The 22,942-nt window shown below is 45.0% G+C and overlaps 1 protein-coding gene across 1 annotated transcript in view; it reads right to left on the bottom strand.

The window, feature by feature from the left end:
* SHOC1 (shortage in chiasmata 1) overlaps positions 1 to 22,942 on the bottom strand; it is a 447,382-nt gene that overhangs the window by 314,349 nt on the left and 110,091 nt on the right. Inside the window, exons 13-14 of the mRNA XM_073612299.1 lie at positions 5,311 to 5,778; positions 3,446 to 3,574 (exon numbers count right to left, since the gene is read on the bottom strand). Of these exons, the coding sequence (XP_073468400.1) occupies positions 3,446 to 3,574; positions 5,311 to 5,778 (597 nt within the window). The remainder of the gene's footprint in view (positions 1 to 3,445; positions 3,575 to 5,310; positions 5,779 to 22,942) is intronic.

The following is a 22,942-nucleotide window of genomic DNA, read 5'->3' as shown; positions in this document are numbered from 1 at the left end:
ATTTTATTTATCTTCCAAGCACTGTTTGCCAGTTGCTTTTGTTTACATCATGCCCCAAACTGGCAACATTTTCATAAACTGGTCTATGAAAAGTGCTTCATGGATTCTCTGCCTAAAATAAATGGATAACAATAGCATATGTGGCCCATTTACTTTTGTTAACAATATCCAATGCAGGCACATTTGTATTACCTCAGTTATGATGCACCACAATGTGCAGTATATGTGCATTGTCATTCATTTTGAATGGCACCCCAAACACACATATACAATATAAAGGTCAGCCAACCACATCTTACAGATGTGATAGCATGGTGCGCTGTGGTACACTGCATTGCCCAGAATGGTACACATAAACAAAATAAAGAAATACATCTGCCCTTCAGTCAACCACAACCTACAAATGTTAATGCACTGTTTGGGATACTGTGTTACCCACAAACAGTGCAAGTACATTTCTGTGTTTTCAGACTCATTAAGGGTCCATTAAAAGCAAATGGGCTGCCTTACGCAACATGCCTAAAACAAATTTGCTTTAACACATGTGTAGGTTGGATTAGGCAGTAAGCATCTGGTGCTTCTACAGTAATCAATCCATAGTCCACTGTAATCCAAACAGTGCATGCAACAAGAGAGATGAAAATTACTAAATCAGCCTCGGTAAACATTGCACTTGCTTTTGGGGAACTATAGGTAGACATTTTTGGGGTAAATTTTATTCTTTTTATTTATATAATCATTCTTAAATTGGGGTTTCATGTGTATTTTTATACTATTTATATCAAATCTTTGTTTTTCAAATAAAGATTAAACACAGGGTGCACCCACGTTACAGGTTTTACAGAGCATTATTGGAATTTAAAGCAAGAGCACCGCAGAAGATTTCTTTCAGGCTCCCTCTATGTTTGAAACTTGGTATAGAAAGTAGAGGAGTAACGTCTTAAGCTGTGTATGTCAATTTTAAAATAATGAAACAATCAGCGCATACAAAAATAAGTGGAGGAGAAAATGCAGCTGAACACTATAAGGCAAATCACAACATCCCAAAATAGAATGAAAAGTCAAATCAGTGCAGCGCAATCTGTGAGTCCATATACTAGTATCGGTGCAGCAGAAAGTTCTCAACAATAAGAGGGCAGGGACACCTCATAAGGAGAGCAAAAATTCTGATCCGCTGTATAGTCTAGGTGACTGATCCTCCACCACCAAATCCAAGCTCTTACCAGATGAGATGGACCTCTGAACTGCAGGTCATGCAGGCTTGTATCCACAAACGGGATAAGGGTAGTAGGTAGATGAGCCGGATAGAACAGATGATCCAGGAAGCGGTGTGTTAGATGAGGAAAAAAAAAGCACAATCTAAGTGTACTCCGCAGGGTTCATTTATTGAAAAAATCCACAATATATAAAAAGGCTGGTAGTCAGACAAAGTCCTGTAGCATGTAACACGTACGGGGGGGGGGAGCTATCCTGTGGACGTCAACTGTGGTCATCTCCGGCAGAGCGCTGTGTCTCTCACTGGCGTTGTTACACATGCCGTTTTTACAGTTGTTGTATTGATTGCCGACTCGGTATTCTTTTATGGCTACCAGCCTTTTTATATATTGTGGATTTTTTCAATAAGTGAACCCTGCAGGGTACACTTAGATTGTGCTTTCTTCCTCATCTAACACACCGCTTCCTAGTGGTGGAGGATCAATCACTTAGATTATACAGCGGATCAGAATTTTTGCTCCCCTCACGAGGTGTCTCTGCCCTCTTATTGTTGAGAACTTTCTGTATGTCAATTTTAGCCTTAGATTTTTTTTTTCAACAAAGCAGACTGCTTGGAAGACATAAAAAGGAGCTCATCTCTCCCCCTTTTAGCATTTGTAATTTTTTAAAATTTTCTTTTAGTCCTGGCTATCAGAAATAAGGTAAATATATGAACCCCATGCACATTCCCTTTAAAATGTAACTTTTATTCAAGCCATTTAGAGGAAAACAGCTGTATAATGTCCAGTTATTTTGTCCTAGTCACTTTAACATCAAGGGCAAATTCAAGTGGTCCCTGACTAATTGTGGCTACTGACAAAAAACCAGTCAAGCATGGTATGGCTGTTTGGCATATAGACTTAATTTTCTTTACAAAAAGTTAAATTTGTGAATGGTTAAAGGGGTTTCAGAGTTTGTTTAGTTATACAGATTCTTTTGTCTTCATTGCAAATTCTCATGGTTAGTTTCATGTACGGATATTTATTCGATTTATGAGATTATCAGGTGGTATAGTGTAGAGCAGGAGTCTCAAACTGGTGGCCCTCCAGCTGTTGTGAAAATACAAGTCCCACGAGGCATTGCAAGGCTGGGAGTTACAAGCGTGACTCTCACAGGCAGAGGCATGATGGGACTTGTAGTTTTGCAACAGCTGGAGGGCCGCCAGTTTGAGACCTCTGGTGTAGAGTGATATTTATCACACTGTTTTATTTCCTACATAGTAATCAAACTGAATGAGACAACTAAGTGTGATTTGATTGCTCCTTTTTCACTAACATGGCAGGAAATCCAAAGCAATAAAATGACCACCAAAGGTGTGCAAATGTCAATTATATAATTTACTTTAAAACTGCAATGTGCTATTGTATTATATAGTTGTAATTGCTGATAGCAGCTCCTTCACATGTAATCTTTTCAATGTAACTTTGACTGAAGCCTAGTACGCAAGATGAGATTATCGTATGAATGATGGTCAGTTTTGTTTGCATGCTAGTCTTCATATCAAAAACGAAGAGTTTACTAAAGTACAAAAATTCTCGTACGATAGAATAAAAATTGGGAAGTGATGTAATGTATTTGTATTGTATTTACAGACTAAAACTGTACTGATTAAACGAAAATTGTATGATCTGGTATAATACCAGAAAATGATCAGATTATCGTACGATCGCTTCGAAATCAGTATTTTTTGTATGATTTTCTGATTGTGTCTTATAAGGGCTTATAAGATAATGGGGTGGAAGAGGGAGAGCATGTTCACTTTGTAAAGTCAATTTTGCCTTAGCTTAGTGAATGAGGTGAAGCTGTGCTGCCTATAATCAATCACATGCAAGCAAAAATCCAGTTTTCTTTTTTTTTCATAAAGTTTTATTGAAAATTCTGTAAAACATTACACATCAGTGCATTATTGTTCTGCAATACTTGTACATTGTTTGAATTTCCAGGAAGTTTTACAGATGGTACGGTGAGTTTATAAACAAATGGTTTTATCGAAAAAAAGTTCAGGTAGCTATTATACAAAAGAAAAATTTTTGAACAGTGTCTGTTTTTTTTATTTTCCTTGCACATGATCATGTATTCTTTGCAGAGTGAATTGTCACTTAGTAGAGTAAAAACACTATACGCTTATAATAAAATCATCTCTAATAATTCTATATATTTAGAAACTCTAATAATATATGTAGAATAATACCTGAAACTGTAAAGTGAACAGTTAGCATCTGGTGTTTAGGTTCTTTTATGCGCGCTTGAGGAGTGACAGTGTCAGAAGATAAACCATGGCTTTCACAGTGTTCTGGTTTTCCGTTTTCTGCATCACTGACTTTACAGCAGAAATACATTTACACAATTAAGGCAAGGTATTGTTTATAATTTATTTCTTTTCAAACTGACAATAAAAACAACATTCAGGAGAGCAAGATTAAAGAAAAACTCCAGGGGGGGGGGGGGGGGTGACAATTTATACCATACACAAATGCTATGCTTTGTAATATGTTATTAAAAATATTACCCTTCTATTTATGTCTGCAAATGCAACAGTTTGCACATTATTTACTGCAGTCCTCACCATCCTGCTACTGTAATTCATACCCAATGCTAAACCTAGTATAGATACCAGGTCAAAGTCGTTATTAGTGACTCGAGTGGCTTAAATAAAAAAAAAAAATACATTAACAATTTTTTTTTTACTCAGATTAGCTATTGCGCCCCTGTGGCAATTAGGTATTTGATACATTAGCCTGGCATTTGGTAGAAGTAGGATTACCATTAGTGCACTTGTGAAGTCATAGTGACGCTTTGGACTTCTGTCCATGTATCCTTAACAATGCTGTCAATTTTAAATGAGTATTGAATGGTATCGGGTACTTTTGTAGGTTGATTTTTGAATTTGTATATTACCTGAATCGATAAAATTAATAATGCATTTTTTTAATTTGAGCCACTTGATTCACTAATAGCAATGCCTTTTGACCTGTACTAGTGTCTATACTAGGTTTAGTAGTGGGTATTATAGGTTTATTTTTTGCAGTGACTGCCCTGATTGAAGGGCTTTGGTATTATTCAAAATTAGTAACCCTCTTATAACTTAATTTAATGGTTTAGGTGTAATAGGTACACTATAGGGTTGATTTACTAAAACTGGAGAGTGCAACATCTGGTGCAGCTCTACATTGGTAGCCAAACTTCTAACTTCAGCTTTTTCAATTAAGCTTTGACAAAAAAAAAACTGGAAGCTGATTGGTTTCTATGCAGAACAGCAGAAGATTTTGTACTATCCGGTTTTAATAAATCTAAACATCCCTATGTTCTCAGAAGTGCACACATCTTGACTTCAGTTTACAGGCAACCCAGCAACCTCAGAATATCCATTTGGCTTACTGCATTGCAGCAAGGTTTATTATAAAGAGAGGTTTGTGTGCAGTGTATCTTTATGGAAATACTGGAACTGACCATGTAATTTACAGTAAAGGCAGATTGTCCCACTTAACACTAGCAGAAGATAAGTTCTAGTATGTATATGAGGTAAAGTTCCTTGCAAGATATATCACTGACCTGGATACAATTTTAAGCCAATGATACATTTGCGTCTAAAACACAAAAAAGTGTGTAGAACTACTTCTGCACTACTCATAATTACTTGAGTGGTGTTTGTTGTCATAAAAGTGGCATACCTCACAGAATAGACTGTTATCACTTTAATAGATAACCAGCAGCCTATCACAGTTAATTAAAATACTTCATTGCAGTGTCACAACTTCAGCCTGGCATCTTGAAGCTCAGTATGAGTAAAACCATGGTACAAAAAAACTGGTTCATAACGCAATGGCCCTTGCTAAAGACATGAGTCACTCACAGCAAGATTACGTGGTGTGGTGCTCATTTTTTCTCTATTAGCCTGAACCAAAAGAGCTTTTCAACTCTTCACTCCAGTACTAGTAAGCATGAAACATCATAAAAATATTGGTGAGTAAGTTGCCAGAAACAGTGTGAGAAAAGGCAATCTGAAAGCAAGAGACATCAACATAACCATAAAGCAAAATAAGAACATTTATTTACCTTGCACTGCATGATTTTGTGTTTGTTTCTCTCCACCTTGATCTAATGGTCTTTTAGTCCTAAGGATAATAAAGCTGGATAGAGGGTCAACATCATCTTGTTCCAGTATATCAGGTCCATTAATGCCAGTATCTTGCCTCTTATGTGCATCTGAAATATCTCTGAAATTGGTATGATTGATATTTACTTCACTAACTGATAGTAGTTGAGTAACAGATGATGTGTTCTCTTTTACATCTTGACCTTTTACAACAGTTGGTAATTTATCAAGCTGAATTTCCTTCTGTGTTACCAGGGTTTTATCAGCCTCCTTTGAGTCAATGTGAAAGGTACTATTGATCTGTCTTTGTAAAAGAGGGCATGAAACACTTATCTGAGATGAAGAATGACCATGAGAAATAAACTGTGTGCCAGTTTTCTGAAAGTGGTCTTTTTGCTTGACATATGCCTGCTTCTCTTCTAGTATACCTAAAACATGAACATTAGAAAAAAACAAGACACATAGAATGCATTAAGGTGAATAACCTTGAGACTTTACAATCACTTTAAGCCCTGGTAAAAAGGACATAGTAGGTTTATTACATGTTTTGAATAAAGTCTCCAAATTGGATGTCAAATCTACGGTGTGGCACTCCAATCTTTCGGTCCAACTAACAGACTTATGCACATACTGGCGCCAGTGAAATTACTTTATTTAACAGTAAGGGCCGGTTCACATGAGGAATCACAGAGGAACGTGCATACAGTGTGTTTTCAGCACAGCACCAAACATAGTGCATGTACTACATAAAACAATGCACTGCAATTGGATCTCATAGTACTTCTTTGTTGCATTTGCAACCTGCAATTCATATGTCGTTGGCACTGCACTGACACCCACTGCAGTGTGTTTTGAACACGAGAAATGTGCACAGAATGCAGGTTTACCAATCTGCGTTTAGGTGTGAATGGGATCCCTAAGGCATTACATTTCCCCCTGTCAGAACACAATAGAACAGCAGGGGAGACCACTGTACTAACATCGGATAGTTAGTACAGAGGCTCCGTCCTGAGTTCAACCCTTGGTTGAATGAAAAAAAAAAAAACGAGCAGTGTGTACTAGGCTTTAGCATAATGCCCCGTACACACGGTCGGATTTTCCGACGGAAAATGTGTGATAGGACCTTGTTGGCGGAAATTCCGACCGTGTGTAGGCTCCATCACACATTTTCCATCGGATTTTCCGACACACAAAGTTTGAGAGCAGGCTATAAAATTTTCCGACAACAAAATCCGTTGTCGGAATTTCCGATTGTGTGTACACAAATCCGACGCACAAAGTGCCACGCATGCTCAGAATAAATAAAGAGATGAAAGCTATTGGCTACTGCCCCGTTTATAGTCCCGACGTACGTGTTTTACGTCACCACGTTCAGAATGATCGGATTTTCAGACAACTTTGTGTGACCGTGTGTATGCAAGACAAGTTTGAGCCAACATCCATCGGAAAAAATCCTAGGATTTTGTTGTCGGAATGTCCAATCAATGTCCGACCGTGTGTACGGGGCATAATGCTGAAAGCCTGTAGCAAATGCCCTGGCTTGTTTTGGCGGAAAGAGAGATTTTCTGCTTAACAAAAAAAGCCTAAAAAACAGCATTATTGTCTGCCCAGGTTACAAGTGTATTCTTAAACTTCACTCACTCCAGTAAGCCCTGCCAGATTCATCCTCCAACAATTTGCACTATCCAGCTAAAAGGAGTATAGCTAAAAGGTCTGAACTGGCCAAACTGGTTAAAGGACAAGTGTAGTCTTACTGAACAACACTGTTGTGCCATAGCCAGCTGATGCGTTGTCAAAGTTTTCATATAAGGCTGGGTTCACACTGAAGCATGGCGCGACTCACAGCAGGGGTCCGCTGCGTCCCTGTTTACCCTTTCAGGTCTGATTTCAGTCTGAATTTTTGTCTGAATTCGGACCTGAAATGGACCAGAAGACGCACAGGACTCCTGTGCAATTCACACCAGAGCCGCTCCAGAGATGTGTGAACCGACTTCTTAGACAGCTGGTCACAATCTCCTGAGATTCGAATTGGATGCGGGGGAAATCCGCATCCAATTTGCACTGGTGTGAACCCAGCCTCGATATGTACTTTTATAGAGCAGAAATAACTAGCTACTAGAAGACATTGTAAGTTTAAAATGGTCATCATAACTAAAAATACCTATCTGACTTCCTTTTGCCCCCGGATCTACTGTATAATTGGATTTACAGACCAGGGATGCAGGCAAATGAGAACAGCAAAGCGAGTAAAAGGCACACTCCTGAAGTTTATTACACAACCCAGCAAAACATAGGGGGTTATTTACTAAAGCCAAATCCACTTTTCACTACAAGTGCACTGCACGTGCACTTGGAAGTGCAGTCGCTGTAGATCTGAGGGGGGCATACAAGGAAAATAAAAAACAGCATTTTTGCTTGCACATGATTGGATGATAAAATCAGCAGAGCCTCCCCTAATTTCATATCTTCCCCTCAGATCTAAAGGGACTGCACTTCCAAGTGTACTTCCAAGTGCACTTGCAGTGCATTTGTAGTGCAAAGTGGTTTTACCTTTAGTAAATCAACCCCATAGTGTTTTAGAAGAATCATGCTATGTTAAAATTCTGATGACTTCATCAGGGCTTATGCTCTTGCCATCTAAAACCTTGCTTTAGATATTCTCATTTAGATGTTAAATGCTACTTTGCTGCTTTATAGACATCAGGGCTACGTCCTTGCCATCTCAAATCTTGTTTCTTTCTACCATGTGCTTAAATGCTAGCTGGCAGATCAGTTAACAGCTGAACATCTCCTGCTGGGGCTAAATCATAGATTATGTAGTAGAAACTCTACGATTAATCATCAGCAGGGGTGGTGTGTGGCTCTATGTTATAGCATTCAAGGTGAGGTGATGAGAATCTATTAAACAGATATCGATATTTTAAATAGGTATCAATAGGTGCTTGAAAATCATTTATATACGATAAAGGATATGAGTAAACATTATACTAATGACAAAAATTACCTAGAGGAGATTTACAGCAGGGGGTTCTTGATAAACATTGACATACTTTTATAAAGGAGTACATAAATGGAGCTGAGAAACACTGGTCTAATAAAACTGTGACAAACTATGGTACATTATATCATCCATAGGTGATGTTTTAAAAGCCAGTACAGGTTACCACTTGATTTACACAGGAGGTCTGGTGCTAGAATTATTGCCCTCACTGTGACGTTCGTGGTGATACCTCACATGTGGTGCGATCGCTGTTTATGTATGTGTGCAGAACCGACGCATCAACTTTATTGCTATCACAAGGGTTGAACAACATCCCTTGTGATAGCATGGGCAGTGACAGCTACTCTTTACTCAGATCTGGAGTCTATTAAAACCCAGATCGCTCCTCTGCTCTTAAAAGTATCAAATCAAATCAAGATTAGTTTGATCCAATGCTTTCACAGGCCGGTAACAGCCTGTTTACATTAGACCAGAACCGGACATGATGATGATCGGGACATTCCGGTCCTCAGTCATCTCTATGGTCAGCCAGCGAAAACACCGGCTTCAGTCCCAGGCTCCTTGGTTGTATGGGAGAGCCTGGGAAGGCAGCAGAAGGTGGTGGGAGGGACCCCTTTCCTCCACCTGTAAAAGCGATCCAGCAGCTAATTGGTTGGTAGTATTGCTTTTACATGAAAACGCATTGCCGGCTGAAAAAAAAAAAAAAAAATACACGGATGTAGCTGTAGGTATCATTCCGGTATAACCACTTCAAGGAAGTTGCCAGTTTAGCCTCTGTTTTATTTACAGTTGCCATGGTGCTACAGTAATGATCAGTTATGACACCAGCCATTTGATGGTTTGACAATTTGCAATTGTGACAGTTATACTTGCATTGCCTTGAATGTAATTGTTTTGGGGAAACTGTTAAATTGAAAGGTTTAGTTCTGCTTTTAAAGTATGTGAATTTTTTTCTTTGAATCATACTTACCTAAGTGGATGCAGCATCAGTCCCCGTCCAGTTCTAAGGCTGAGAACCGAGCAATCAGAGCTCCCTGATCCACAGGAGAAGTACAGCCAAAACAAGCTTGAGCGAGCGGTATGAAGCAAAAGCCCATGTGAACTAAAAATGATTACAGATAATACCTTAACCCCTTAGCCCAGACCATATGCAAATTTGCGTTCATGGCTTGAGGGGGTTAAACCGGAGTGATTCCTGCAGCTGCAGGCATCACCCTGGTATCATTTTTGAAGGTGTTAAACTGGGGTGATGCCTTTAGCTGCAGGCATCACCCAGTCCCGTTTTTTAGAGCGGGCGCCTATGGAGATTTTTTTAGGTACCATCATTTGTCGCCATTCCATGAGTGTGCGTAATTTTAAAGCATTACATGTTTGGTATCTATTTACTCGGCATAACAGCCTCTTTCACATTATACAAAAAAATTGAGCTAACTTTACTGTTTAGTTTTTTTAATTCATGAAAGTGTATTTTTTTCCAAAAAATTGCATTTGAAAGACTGCTGCACAAATACTGTGTGACATAAAATCGCCATTTTATTCTCTAGGGTCTCTGCTAAAAATATATATATCTATATATATCTATATAGATATATATAGATATATATATCTATATATATATATCTATATAATGTTTGGGGGTTCTAAGTAATTTTCTAGTAAAAAATAAGGATTTTAACTTGTAAGCAACAATTGTCAGAAAGAGGCTTAAGCATGAAAGGGTTAAGCACACAAAATGACAATGAAACATGACTGGGAAGGACTTCAGAATTACATTCAGTCACAAAAAAGGAAAAGCGAGGGTTCAGTGGAGAGGGTCTTTGCAGATAGGTAGTTCGCTCAAGTGAATTGGAGGCCTTGTTGGCCCAGGTCAGGGCTGCAGCGGAGGATGGGGGCTCGCAGTGGCTGCAGCTATCAGACAGGCTGGTGGGGTCGGGAGAGGCTCCCTCACCTGCTACTTCACCTCCTGATCAAAAACAGGCTAAGAGGGTTCTCCCTCCTGAGTGCCTAAGTCCTTCACCTGTTCCCCGGGTCCAGCACCCACGTAGGAGCCCCTGTCTCAGGGACCCTCCACGGTCTGCTGCAGGGCTTCCTGCTCCAAGTACTAGCGGTGGCCCTGGGAGGAGTCCTCATCGCCGGCGGGATCCGAGGGGGGAGGGGCATCCTGCTCTTATTCTCCCTCCTCCCCCTCTCTTCAGCTGCCGGAGCCTGCAGCTGCCCCCCCTGCTAAGGTGCTGAGAGGGGGGCAGCTCGGCATGGGAGACGATCCAAACCACGCAGTTGGGGGTGTCACGGCCCCTCAGCTGCTTCCAGCCGGAGGTCTGCCCTGGATGATGTGGATCGCATGGAGGGCAGTCCGCTTTCCTCCCCTGCTCGCCACCGCCGCGGGGATCCAGAGCCATTGGCTCTCTCTGTGGCTTCAGTGCAGAGAGGAGCTCAGCCAGCAAACAGATCAGCTATGGGCAGCAGGAGGGTTCAGGGGCCCTCTGCTGGTCCTCCAGCGCCACTGTACCCTGTTAATGCCAGTGGAAGAAGGCCGGAGACTCGGGCTGGGGGATCCGCCCCCTTGAAGAGACAGCGTGTTCATACTGCAGCTGGGGGTTCTAAGGTACCCCGCAGCTCGTCATCCTTGCAAGATGCGGCTGGGGAGGACGAGGACGCTTCCAGAAGTCCTGTGCCAGAGTCGCCAGACCACAGCGGGAATCTTCTGCCGAATCTGGTGAGGTCACCAGTGAAAATGACGACGGGCGGTCTGCAGAGAGGCACCCTGCCTTACTGAGCCAGCTGGGAGCCGGATGAGCGGCTGGTCACGGTTCAGCGCGGCTGCAGCCTGGAAAGTCATTCTCTTCTTATGTATCTGACTGTCCGGTTGGGCAGTTCGCTTAGGGGTTCCAAAGGGGGTTCTTCCGGGGGTGTCAGTGGGAGGTGCAGGAGCCCCCCAGACTTGCGACTTTCTTCAGGATCTACTGTCGGGGCCCCAAGCGCCGCGCCTGTTTTGAGCCGCATTTTTTGCAGGTTTTCAAGAGTTGTGACAAGGCTGGCAATGGTGAAGCCTGATTTACAGGGCCACGGAGAGGCAGCCGGCGGGACTGAGGCAGTTGCGTCCTCTGTTTCCAGTGTTGCGTCTACATCACAGACTGAGATGGCTGGGGGGTCAGAACTCCACAAAGTGAAGGAGTCCACGGAGGATAGGGTTAGGTTGGCGAATGCGGCAAAGTGCAAGATTTACGTGTGCTTTGAGGGCCCGCTGGGTGTCCATCTTAAGCAGGATGTCAGGGAAAAAATCTGGAAGGGGGAATATGTTGAAATATTCTCCCTCTTGCCTTTGGAGAAATTTAATATAGAGAAAGGTAAGGCAGATGAAAGCAAGAAAGAGGAAGAGGAGACGCGCCGCTGGTGGCTTATCCCCCGCACTTTTTCTAATTGGCTTCAGGCTGTTGCCATTTTGGCCAGCTTCATTGGCGAAAAAGGCACCAGAGAATTGTTTTCTACTTTTCTTGACGCCATTGGGAAAGCGTATATAGTTTACAGGGGTACTGCCTGGCTGCGTTATGACGAGCAGTTCCACCAGCGCAAGGCTGAACCATTCGGCCTTCCGCTCATTCCGTCTTTGCATGTGTCTCCTTTGCGTGTGGTCCCCAAAAGGGAACCCAACAAATTTAGGTTAATACACCATTTGTTGTATCCGAAGGGCGCTTCGGTGAACAATGCCATTTCTCCGGACTTGGCTTTGGTGTCGTATACTGCGTTTGATGCCGTGGTTGGTTGGGTACAACGTTATGGCCAGGGATCATTGTTGGCAAAGACAAATATCGAATCTGCTTTTTCGCCTGCTGCTGGTTCACCCAGAGAGCCAACATTTGCTAGGTTGTTTTTGGGATGGGCAGTTTTTATTCTTGACCGCTGTCTCCCATTGGGCTGTTCCATTTCCTGCGTGTATTTTGAGGTTTTTAGCACCTTTGTGGAATGGGTGGTATGGGAGGAGACGCAGGTAAGATCGGTGATACACTCTCGACGATTTCCTTTGCATTGGCCCCCCAGATTCCTCGGTTTGTTCTGTTTTGTTACACACTTTGGAATCTATTGCAACATGGTTTGGGATTCTTCTGGCGCTTGAAAATACGGAGGGTCCTGAAATGATCATACAATTCTTGGGTATTGTCATTGACACGCGAATGATGGAATGTCGCTTGCCAATTGACAAATCGCCAGATCTGCGTTGGATGGTTGACGAAGTAAAGGCAGCAAAGAAGGTTAGGCTTAAACAATTGCAGTCCTTATTGGGTAAGCTTAATTTTGCATGCTGCATTATGCCTATGGGGCGTATCTTTAGTCGTCGTCTCAGCACCGCCACTTCAGGGGCCACACTGTCGCATCACTTTATCAAGCTCTCGAGTGAGCACAAGGCCGATCTGGGGGTTTGGGATGAGTATCTGGCCTTCTATAATGGCAGGTCTTTATGGATGGCTCCGGTCGTGGTGGCTTGTGACCTTGACACTGATGCTGCAGGATGTTCCTGGGTTTGGGGCCTTTTGTCAAGGGGCATGGTGCGCTGCAGCATGGGCCGAGGAATGGCGAGCTGGGTTCTTGCGTATTTGGTTTTATTGGAGCTATTTTGGCAGCCGTCGATATATGGGGCTCTTAGTTTCGGGATCGTCAAATTTGTTTCCATTGCAACAACATGGGGGTGGTGTAAGTTGTGTCCAGCCTATCTGCCTCGTCACCGCTGGTGGTGCGTTTACTGCATCACCTTGTCTTGCGGTGTTTAAGTTTGAATTGTTTTGTGCAAGCTGTTCTCAGCGCGGGAGGGTGAAGCCACCAGGCACCCGGTCTCATTTGATCTGCTTCAGGAACTAGTGGAGCTGCTTATGAGGTGCGGCTGTTCACTGTGGCTTTTGCGCTGGCCTTTTTTGGGGCGATCCGGATTGGGGAACTGGTAAGCCAGAACAGGTGTGGTGTGGGTGGGCTGCAAGTCTCGGATGTGACAGTGGTTTACGACTGTGTCTGGATTTATGTTGGGAAATCTAAAACTGATCAGTTGGGAAAGGGGGGTTACTGTGTCCTTGTTTCAGGTGCTGCCTGACTCGGTTTGTTCAGTTTCTTCAGTTCAGCGTTTTTTTTGAGGTGAGGGGGTCGGCACTTAGTGTCTTTTTGCTGCACGAGGATGGATCGTCCTTATCGCGCTTTCAGTTTTTGGCTGTTTTTCGCTGTTGTTTGGTTGGGAGGGGCAGAGAGGTTTCCCAGTTCAATACTCATTCCTTTCATGTGGGGGCAGCTACGGAGGTGGCCAGATGGGGTTTGGAACCTCAGGTAGTGAAACGTATAGGGAGGCAGATCAATTCAAGATTTACGTTTGCCCTCATTTGATCTGATGTTGTCAGTTATTCTTTATAGTGTGTGTTTTCATGGCTCTATGTTTTTCTTTTTGTTTTTCTTTCAGATCTTCCTCTTGTCTTGTCTGGATCTTGGGGGATTTCTATGTTTTTTGGGGGGCTGTGAGGGCTGACGCTCGTCCTGAGGGGAAGCAACTTGGTATTCTGCGGCATGAAGTTATTTTGAAATGGCTGGGGATTTGGGGCATGATGTGGGGCTGAGCCCTCCCTGAATTTCATTACTATTCTAGAGTGACAGCCCCCCGATGTTTTAGTGCTGCAGGTTGGGGGTAATGATTTGGGGTTCGGGCCACCAGGGATCTGGTGAGGGATGTAAAATTTGACGTTTTGAGCTTGATGCGTGATTTTCCTGGATGCATCATTGTATGGTCGCATATCGTGGTTAGAAAGGTTTGATGTTCTGCTCGCTCCATTGGTCGTCTGAACAAGGCGAGAATTAAGTTGAACAGGGAGGTAGTCAGGTTTGTGGCCATGCTTAGGGGCATAGTGGTTCGCCACTGGGAGTTGGAGGATCAGCCTGTCCGCTATTGGAAGGACAATGGTGTTCACCTGAATGCAGTAGGGACAGATATGTGGTCTTTGGGCCTTCAGGAAGGGGTGCTGATTCGCTTGAATGAGGTGCTCACTCAAGCTCATGTGGCAGGTCAAGGGGTCTTTGGGGCGTCAGTAATTACATGGTTACAAAAGTGTAGGGCCCATCTAAGGTATCGCACTTCCATTGGTTAGCGGTGGTTCTCCCAGGGGCGAGGTCCCCTAGGTGAAGGGAATACGGAAGTATATGTGTTGTTGGAACGTCTTCGAGCCGGTTGAGGACATGGACGATTCCAGCTAAAATTGTGCCTTAAGGACACCCAAAGACCTCTTGTTGTTGGGCATTACATTGTTGAATTTGCACTTATTGGTATGTTTTAATGATATGTTATTTTATTCTTTGGTTAATAAAATTGGCTGTTGTGGCCGTTTAAAACCCATGTCACTCAGTCCGTGTTTTTATTTTATATTTGTAAGGACCTAGGTTGACGAATCCTTTAGTCATGACTAAGTAAATAAGTCACAATCACATGAGAACATTAAGGACAAAATATGTATGAAAGGACATTATGTATTATAAAAGTGAATTGAGCTACTGCACAGATATGGAAGAAAAAAAAAAGGAGTTCTGCCTTATGCTCATCTTATCTGTAAGTAAAAATAATCTTACTATATGGCATTATAAATGTCAGGGTAAAACTGTCCTTCAAGGCCTTGTTTTTGCATATGGCCTCTGCGCAGTTTAGAATTTGCATACATTACTGTCAAATCACCAAGGCCGGCCATACACGGTTCGAATTGCTGAACCGACCAACATTCTAACCGTTAATGGGCAGGGTGAATGTACCAAGTTGATTGATCGAACAACTTGGATACAATCAGCCTGCCAGATTCTCTTGCAATTCTCTCGGCTGATTCCCCTGTCAACACTGTCTGGCCAGCCAAAGATAGATAAGTTGTTATACTGTCACTTTTGTTTTTATCTCCTGATAACTTTGTCCCAAAAATGTTCAGTTCACAAATATAAATGTCACCAAAATGTGTAATCCTAATTTTTTCATTTGAAGTGAACAATAATCTGTGAAAAAAATATTTTGTTTCCATAATTTATTAGTTTATCTTGTTATTTTGTTACTTTACCACTACCTCCAACATCTCCTTTTCTCCTCTACAGACCGCCATTTAAAAATCCAGTTATCACCATCCTGAAGCTGGTGTTCTTGTTGTGAATGGATTTTTTAATAGATTTTATTTTTTAAAGGGCAAAATTACACCAATAGTGATATAAAAGCTTAAGAGTCCTTTCACACGGGCGATCCGCCTGGCGGACTCTGCTGATTCCCGCTAGGCAGGCGGATGACAGGTCCGTCTCTGCTCACTGTGCAGAGATGGACCTGTCAGAATTCCGCTCTCCTCTATTGGAAGATTGCGTGAAAACGAACCGCCTGTCTGTTATCCCATCCGCCAGACAGATGGAAAATAGGGTCACCATCCATCTGGATTTCTCGGAAAGGATCAAATCGGATAGCGGCGGGTGTCAGCGGACACGTCACCGCTGACATCCGCTCCATAGGAGTGAATGGAGGCTCTGATCAGGTCAGCCTGAAAAACTGACAGACAGGCCTGATTGGAAAGCCTGTGTGAAAGGGGCCTTAGTAGTAGTAAGATCTGAGAGCCACCAGGTAAATAAGACATGCTATCAAAGAAATAGTATCATAACAAAGAGAACACACACATTTGAGAATTGAGTCTAATGCATAAATCTGTGACGATGCAAATTTGGGAGTTACAATAGCTGACTTGATTTAAAGACCCTGTCTGGGTTTTTATAAGCCCCCTTCCATCCCCTCTTTCACCCATTCACTATTTAAAAAAAAAACAAAAAAAAACCAAACACCTTTCTTAAATCCTTTGTTACTCACCCAAGTCTGATGTGACCTTCTGTGGAAACAGTACAAATAAATGGCAACCACCCCAACCTACAACTAACCTTTGCAGCAAGGAGCACATTGAAGGGCAAAAAATGCAAAAAACAATGGCCTCAGTGTACTGCAGTCCTAACTCTATCATTTTGAGAGTCTCCAGTGTGTCCATATACCTTTAAGGAGGGGTGGGCTTCCCCCAGGCATACCTGCCCTTAATCCAGGGGTAGGCAACCCCCGGAAATGGTGCCGCAATTGGCACCCGAAGCCTCTTTTGCCGACACTCGACTCCCTCCCCATCAGCAGAGCAGCGCAGGGAAGTGTCAGTGACACACTAATGCATTCCAATTTCAGAATCCCCCTCGCCGCACCTGCACTGAGTGGGAGGCACCATGCCCCCACACATTGTAAAAGATGGGAAACATAGGTTCTCTAACTTTGCTGTAGCTGCGATCGTCAGCTTTTGTGATGGGGAAGAGATTGGGTGCAGTTCTGCTGGGGGGGGGGGGGGGCGGTCCCTGTTTCCAGGAGGAGGAGGACTGTGATTGGCCACTGCTAAAGCCAATCACAATCCTGCTAGCCCTGTCCACCATCTGGAGGAAGATGACTCGCTTGGTTGCCACTACCAATCTCAGAAAGAAGGGAATTCACTGTGATTGAGAAAACCACAATCAGGTGACAGTTTTTGGAATTACTGTTGAGCTTCTGGGAACTTTGTTGAAATTATTCCTGAACCTTTGCGTCACTTACTATTATTATTATACACGATTTATATAGCGCTAACAGTTTACGTAGCGCTTTACAATGTAGAGGGAGGGCAGCACATTTACAGTACAGTTTAAGTAGTACAGTACAGGGTCCTGCTTGTAGCGCTTACATTCTAAAGGGAGGGGGTGGTGGGTACTACTGAACCCCTCCCCTCTGCACTCTGTGTCCCTTTAAGCCACAGCCAGTATTCAGCGCAATGAAAATCATGCCCAAATTTTGCTGCGGTGCACTTTTTCTGAGCTGTGGGTGCCTAACTTATGATCCTGCACACAGGCCCACTGCTTTCAGAAAATACCCCTGACCTGACCTCATTGCGCATCCATTCCATATGCTTGTATGTGACATCACATACAAGCACGTGGGCTGGATGCGAGAGGTGGATCAGCAAGATAAGTGTGCCAGGACAGGTAGATGTGTCTCATCTCTGCTTCCTTTCACCACTCTGCATATCACGCATATCATAGATGAGAAGAGGGTACAGTCGTGGAGCAGATGAGCAGGAGGGTACAGTGGTGGGGAAAATAAGCAGGAGGGTTTCAGAGGTGGGACAGAAGAGCAGGAGGGTACAGCGGTGGGGCAGATGTGCAGGGAGGTACAGTGGTGGAAGAAATGAGAAGGGGGTTCAGCAGTGGGACAGAAGAGCAGGGGGGTACAGTGATGGGGCAGATGAGCAGGGGGGTTCATTGATGGACCAGATGAGAAGGGGGTTCAGCGGTGGGACAGAAGAGCAGGGAGGTAGAGCAGTTGGGCAGATGTGAAAGGATATATATTGGTGGGACAGATGAGCAGGGGGTTACAGTGATGGGGCAGGAGAGCAGGGGGAACAGAGGTGGGGCAGAAGAGCAGGGGGGTACAGAGGTGAGACAGATGTGCAGGAGGTACATTGGTGGGGCAGATGAGGAACCGGGTGACAGTGGTGGGGCAGATGAGCCGATGGGTTCAGTGTTAGGACAGATGAGAAGGTGATTCAGTAGTGAGACAGAAGAGCATGGGGATACGGCAGTGGAGCAGATGTGCAGGGAGGTACAGTGGTGGGGCAGATAAGAAAAGGGGTACATTGATGTGGCAGATGAGCAGAGAAGTTACAGTGGTGGGACAGAAGAGCAAGGGGGTACAGTGGTGTGGCAGATGTTCAGTAGGTACAGCGGTGGGAGGGATGAGAGGGGGGTTCAGTGGTGGGACAGAAAAGCAGGGGGGTACAGTGATGGGGCAGATGAGCAGGGGGTTACAGTGGCGGGACAGATGAGCAGAGGGGTGTTCAGTGTTGGGTCAGATAAGAAGAGGGTTACAGTGGTGGGAGAGATGAGCAGGGGGGTTCAGTGTTGGGGCATATGGGAAGGGGGTTCAGCGGTGGGACAGAAGAGAGGGGGTACAGTGGTGGGGCAGATGTGAAAAGAGGTGCATTGGTGGGACAGATGAGCAAGGGGTTATATTGGTTGTGCAGAAGAGCAGGGGACACAGAGATGGGGCAGATTACAGGGGGTACAGTGGCGGGGCAGAGGAGAAAGGAGGTACATCGGTGGAACACAGGGGGGTTACAGTGGTGGGGCAGAGTAGCAGGGGGAACAGAGGTGGGACAGATGTGCAGGAGGTACAGTGGTGGGGCAGATGAGAAAGGGGGTTACACTGGTGGGGCAGATGAGCAGAAAGTTTAGTGTTAGGACAGATGAGAGGATGGTTCAGCGGTGAGACAGAAGAGTATGGGGTACGGCGGTGGAGCAGATGTGCAGGGAGGTACAGTGGTGGGGCAGATGAGAAAGGGGGAACATTGGTGGGGCAGATGAGCAGGGGGTTACAGTGGTGGGACAGATGAGCAGATAAGTTTAGTGTTAGGACAGATGAGAAGATGGTTCAGCGGTGAGACAGAAGAGCATGGGGGTACGGTGGTATAACAGATGCGCAGGGAGTTACAGTGGTGGGACAGAAGAGCAGGGTGGTACAGTGGTGGGGCAGATGTACAGGGGGTTACAGTGGTGGGACAGATGAGTAGAGGGGTACAGAGGTGGGGCAGATGTGTAGGGTAGTACAGTAGTGGGGCAGATGTGCAGGGGGTTACAGTGGTGGGACAGAAGAGCAGGGTGGTACAGTGGTGGGGCAGATGTGCAGGGGGTTACAGTGGTGAAACAGATTTGCAGGGGAGACAGTGATCTGAGGTGTGAAGGTGTATGAATTAGGGCTGATCTGAAGTGTGGAGTTGCAGGAATTGGGGCTGATCTGAGGCGCGAGAATGCAGGATGTTAATTTCTCACTACTCAAGTAGTTTACAGCATTTACTTTATAAAAAATCCTTTTCGTGATTGAGAGTGTGAAGTTGACATTTTTTTGTTATAAAATCTGCACGCTCAATTTCTTTGAACACATTTTTTGGCACACTGTGCTCAAAAGGTTGCCTACCCCTGCCTTAATCTATCCATCATTATATATGTGCTCCAACTCAGGAGACTCTCAAAATGATACCCTGTTTCCCCAAAAATAAGACCTAGCGTAATTGTCGGTGATGGCTGCAATATAAGCCCTACCCCCCAAATAAGCCCTATCCTGTTTCCCCAAAAATAAGCCCTACCCTGAAAATAAGACCTACAAGGACTTTAACTAGGGCTTATATGGGGGGTAGGGCTTATATTGCAGCCATCACTGACAATCACGCTAGGTCTTATTTTCAGGGAAACAGGGTAGAGTTAGGACTGCAGTACACTGGGGAGCTGTGACAGGGCTGTTGTAACCTACGCATATATTTGCAAATATTTGAGCAGTGTATGGCCTAAACCCCTTGTGTTTAACATGAACAGTTCGACAGGTGTAGCGGTCATAATATAAGTATAACTTAATATTATGATATATCTTATCATCTGGCGCCATCTAGCGGCTAAAATATAAAAGAACTGCATCTTTATTTCTTTTATTATTCAAGTTGACTTGGAAGTGTTTTGTTTGTTTACATTTAGACATTAACTTGACCTACCCACAATGCTCATTAACTCCCACAAACCTCATGGAACAGAACTGCATTGTGGGAAGATTATAAAAGGGCTGGGAGCGGCCATCTTAGCTCTCTTGGAAACGCATGGCCAGCCTGGAAGGATCTGTGTGAGGTCTCCAGCACAGCGCGGCCTACCTCCACGGAACAGCGATCCGAGCAGCAGTACTGAGACACACCAGAGAGCTGAACTGACAGCGGGGCAAGACTGGGAAGGAGCCAGAGGAGCCTGTTGGAGTCATCTGGGAGTTCCGGAGCATCTCGTAGTGTGGTGCGGAGCAGTGCAGCAGTGCCGGCCGGAGACAGAACCCTGTACATCAGAACGGAGTCTTCTGACAACACTGTCCTGGTTGGGTGAGAGGGCTGTTGCCCACAAGTTTCTTGATGCACTTTTATACATCCATCTACACAAGACAGAGTTGCTGGGACCCATAGTCCCACAAGCAAAACAAGAGGATTTAGTACTGAGTCCCTGGCATCAAAGTTAGTTATAGTGCTATTGCACCAAGACTTTACTTTGTTTTTGCTAGCAGAAGAAAAAAAGAGAAGAAAAGGACTGTTTAGTAAAACACAAGGCCTTGTGTCCCTTTACTGTATTGTGATACTAAATGAGGAAGCTCTCTAATTGTTGTACTACACTTTATCAAAGTTAGTTTTTGATTTAGTATAGTAATAAAGCGCGCAGGAAATAGGAAAGTGCTCATAGTGAGATAAATTCACTCTGACGGTTATCCTATTTACTTTGCTACATCACTCATATATTATTTCAGACATTTTATACCTGTATTGTATCTTTGTAATATAAAGTTCAGTTGACTGTCAGACTATGTTGGTTTGACAGTACAACCATTGTAGTTTAAACCTTCTAAAACAATTACAGTACAGTATTATTGAAGTATAACTGTGTGAGTGTTGTTTTCCTCTTCATCACCAGCCAAGAGGAGGGTAAGGTAACTGCAGACAGGTATATTATATTGAGTATTGTGAACTTGCCTTTATGATTTCGTTTTGACTGCACACTATTACACCACAGCTGTGTCAGGGGGTAAGAGTTATTAAAAAGGGGAAACAAAGCAGAGTACAGGCCCAAATAAATCAGCAACTCCTTCGGGGGTCAGTGCTACACAGGGTTAAATCGGTTTGTTGCAGGACTAGTGAGCTGGGAATTTTTGTTTGTTGTTTTCTGACATGTGTTGCCCTTCCATGTGCTCCTTGCTGCAAAGGCCAGTTATAGGTTGGGGTGTTGCAATTTGTTTGTACTATTGGTGAGGTGACACACTGGATACCTTTGCTGCCATTATGCAATTACTGGGTGTCCAATGTGTCCCTATACATAAGGAGGTGCGGGCTTCCTCCAGGCATACTTGCCCTATATTCATAGTTGCCAACATTGGAAAAAAAATTTTCGGGACACTTTTTTGGGCTGTAGGCGGAGTCAGCCTATAATTAGGGGGGGGCATGCGTTAGTAGGCGTGGCATAGGAAAAGAGAAAAATGCGGCGTGCGAAGCGCGCAGCGCAAAAAATGGGCGTGGTTTACGTGAAATAGTGGGCGTGGCTTACATGGGCGTGGGTAAATAGGGTGTGGTTAGAGTCTGAGATGAATGAGGGATGCAGAGGGAAAGGGGGAAAGGTGGGTAGAGGGATGGAGGGACAGCAGTCCCAGATCCTACACTACAATAGCAATGTGTATTCCAGAGTTTAACCATCAGCAGATAAAGATACTCCAAACACCTGGTGTTAGCACTTCAATCATCCCGGCACCATGGTTGTTATGGTGTCAGGATGATTGAAGCGCATTATTACTATTATTACATTGTAATATAAAATGAAATCATTCAACTCACCATAATGCAGAATCAGTGCGACCACTGAGCGTGTCGCCTGCCACCAGATGCCATCAGGTTCCCCCAGCAGAGTCTGTCCTTACATAAGGTGCCCCCAGCAGAGGGGGGAGAAGGGGGTGCAGGTATGGTGGTGACGCAGGGGGGAGAGGGGGGTGCAGGTATGGTGGTGACACAGGGGGGGGAAAGGGGGGTGCAGGTATGGTGGTGACACAGGGGGGGAGAGGGGGGTGCAGGTATGGTGGTGACACAGGGGGGGGAGAGGGGGGTGCAGGTATGGTGGTGACACAGGGGGGAGAGGGGGGTGCAGGTATGGTGGTGACACAGGGGGGAGAGGGGGGTGCAGGTATGGTGGTGACACAGGGGGGAGAGGGGGGTGCAGGTATGGTGGTGACACGGGGGGGAGAGGGGGATGCAGGTATGGTGGTGACACGGGGGGGAGAGGGGGATGCAGGTATGGTGGTAACACAGGGGGGGAGAGGGGGGTGCAGGTATGGTGGTGACACAGGGGGGGGGGTGCAGGTATGGTGGTGACACGGGGGAGAGGGGGTGCAGGTATGGTAGTGACACAGGGAGAGAGGGGGGTGCAGGTATGGTGGTGACACAGGGGGGGAGAGGGGGGTGCAGGTATGGTGGTGACACAGGGGGGGAGAGGGGGGTGCAGGTATGGTGGTGACACAGGGGGGGAGAGGGGGGTGCAGGTATGGTGGTGACACAGGGGGGAGAGGGGGGTGCAGGTATGGTGGTGACACGGGGGGAGAGGGGGGTGCAGGTATGTTGCTGACACAGGGGGGAGGGGGGAATCAGGTATGGTGGTGACACGGGGGAGAGGGGGGTGCAGGTATGTTGGTGACACAGGGGGGGAGAGGGGGGTGCAGGTATGGTGGTGACACAGGGGGGGGAGAGGGGGGTGCAGGTATGGTGGTGACACAGGGGGGAGAGGGGGGTGCAGGTATGGTGGTGACACAGGGGGGAGAGGGGGGTGCAGGTATGTTGGTGACACAGGGGGAGGGGGGAATCAGGTATGGTGGTGACACAGGGGGGAGGGGGGAATCAGGTATGGTGGTGACACAGGGGGGAGAGGGGAGTGCAGGTATGTTGGTGACACAGGGGGGAGGGGGGAATCAGGTATGGTGGTGACACGGGAGGGAGAGGGGGTGC

The sequence above is a fragment of the Aquarana catesbeiana genome, linkage group LG01 (assembly GCF_042186555.1).
Source record: "Aquarana catesbeiana isolate 2022-GZ linkage group LG01, ASM4218655v1, whole genome shotgun sequence".
In the NCBI taxonomy this organism is placed as follows: domain Eukaryota; kingdom Metazoa; phylum Chordata; class Amphibia; order Anura; family Ranidae; genus Aquarana; species Aquarana catesbeiana.
This window is presented reverse-complemented; position numbering and strand designations above follow the sequence as displayed.